Source organism: Monoraphidium neglectum, assembly GCF_000611645.1.
Source record: "Monoraphidium neglectum strain SAG 48.87 unplaced genomic scaffold scaffold06638, whole genome shotgun sequence".
Taxonomy (NCBI): Eukaryota; Viridiplantae; Chlorophyta; class Chlorophyceae; order Sphaeropleales; family Selenastraceae; genus Monoraphidium; species Monoraphidium neglectum.
The window spans coordinates 1-2,072 of record NW_014007008.1 but is presented as its reverse complement, the minus strand read 5'-3'; the positions used below and the strand labels follow the sequence as shown (position 1 = coordinate 2,072).

General features: G+C 69.8%; 1 protein-coding gene across 1 annotated transcript; it reads left to right on the top strand.

Annotated features, from left to right (window-relative positions):
* Positions 1 to 517: 517 nt before the first annotated feature.
* MNEG_16658 (hypothetical protein) lies at positions 518 to 702 on the top strand (the record flags this gene model as incomplete). The annotated part of the gene is made up of 1 exon (XM_014034872.1): positions 518 to 702. A coding segment is annotated over one exon (185 nt), but the record flags the coding sequence as incomplete, so codon positions are not given.
* Between the last annotated feature and the right edge of the window lie 1,370 nt (positions 703 to 2,072).

Here is a 2,072-nt window from a genome sequence, read left to right as displayed (position 1 = left end):
GCCCCCATCTGGTCGCTCCCTCACGTCTCCATTCTTGCACCCTTGAGACGACTCACCCACACCCCTTTCATCACCTGACGCCATCGTCCCCCTCCGTCCCCACCCACCACCAACACACTCCCTCACATATGAAACACCCCAACACCGCCCGCCGCCGTCACCCCCAGGCGGCCCTCATGATGTATTACCACGACGTGAGCTTACTAACGCACACATGGGGGAGGGGCGAAACGCACATGTCGCAGCCGCGACGGACAGGCTGGAAACCCTCTCGCCCCGGCCCCGCTGCGCGGACGGCTTCGCCGCGGCGGGCCTCGCTTTCCGCCAAGCCTCGTGTCATGGCGAGGGGGGTGCCGTGTCATTGCACAGCCTGTGCTTTCGTGGCCCCGTTGACAGCTGGTCTCCATCTCCCCCTATTCCCCCTCTTTTGAACCGTCCCACCCCATCGCATACACATACACCATTCCTCATCCACTCCCGGCAGTACGTGGTGCGACACCAACAGAGAGGCTTGGGGATGGCCGCCGCCGCCGCGGCAGCTGCCTCCGCCGCGGCCGCCCCTGATCCCTCCGCCCTCGCCGCCGCCGCCGCCTCCGCCGTCCCCGGCCCCGCCGCCGCGCAGCTGGCCGCCGCGGCCGCCGCGGCGGCGTTTGCGGAGCCGCTCGCGGCGGCGGTCGCGAACGCGACGGCGGCGCTTGGGGCGTGAGGGCGGCGCGGCGCGTCCCGCGACGCACGCGTTTTGCACGTCCGCAGCTCTTTTCGATGTTTCAGGCAGATCTGTGCGTCCCGCTCAAGTGGCGTGGGAGGAGGGGTCTGAGGCAGGAGTGGTCGAGTGGCATGGAAGAGAGGGCAGAGGGACGGCCACCAAATGCAGCAGCCGGGCGCTGCAGGCGCCGCCGCCGGCCACAGCCAAGCCAGGGGCCCAGCCCGGGGGCCGGCGCCGCGCCCGGCGCGGCTCCAGGACGGTCCCGAGCGACGCGCGTAACACGCGAAACCAATCAGAAAGCGCAGATAAATGTAAACACACGGCCGCCACCGCGGCTCGGCTCGCACGGCCCGTGCGCAGGCGCGCACGGCAGCGCGCCACCGCCGGCGCCATCGAAGCTTCTAGGCAGGGACGCGGCTGCGCGGGCGGTCCGGTGGGGCGTGCAGGGCGCCGCGGGCCCGCTTGAGCGGAGGGCGGGGGCAGTCGAGGGCCCCCCGCTCCTCCGCTCACCATGTGCCTCCAGCCTGCCTGCCCCCCCCCTTCCGCACAGCCCGCGTGTCATTTTTCTGTTGCTCTGCCCCGCACGCACAATCCCCGCCTCCTACGTAAAAGCCACCCTTTGTTTTTGATTCGTCCCTTTGTCATCTTGAAGTGAGACGCAGGCGCCGTTTTTCGAGCACCGCGGCTGGTGACACCGCCGCAGCCCCGCCCGGACCCCTTCCGGCGCCGTTTCGTCCCCCGCCGCCTTTGCAAAAGGACGCATACGCACGACAATTTGCATATCAGCGCTCCCTGCCGGCTTGCTTAGGGCATCCACACTGTGTAACTGGCCGCACACACGGTTGACTCCTGCGCATCGCGCATCTCACTGACTGCGGGGTGCTGTTGAATCCCCAGATACACAAAGCCGCCTCAGTGACCGCGAGCGCAGCCGAGTGTTGGCGGCAGCCCCCTCAAAAGGCAAACCCGTCGCCGCAGCGGTCCAGATGGTGGGGCAGCGGGAGACCCCTTTCCGTCCGAAGCGCGGCCGGAGGTCCGAGGCAGGGGACGGTTACAACCGCCGCTAACAACCGCCCCTCCAGACCCGCCAGCGCCAGGCAAACCCCGAAGCGCCCTGCGACCCTGCGCCCTGCGACCCTGCGCCCTGCGGCCCCGCCGCGGCCAAGGGGCCCGCGCGGCCGGCCGGCCGGCCCCTGTCAGCTCGCCGCGGCGGCGGCGGTGGCGGCGGCGTCCGCGTCGCGCTGCCTCCTGTCTGCGTGGATCATGGACTCCATGAACACCTCCCCCGCCTTGTAGCTGGAGCGCACCATGGGGCCAGACGCGACGTACCTTGGTTTTTCACGGGGGGGGGGGTGCAGGATAGGGG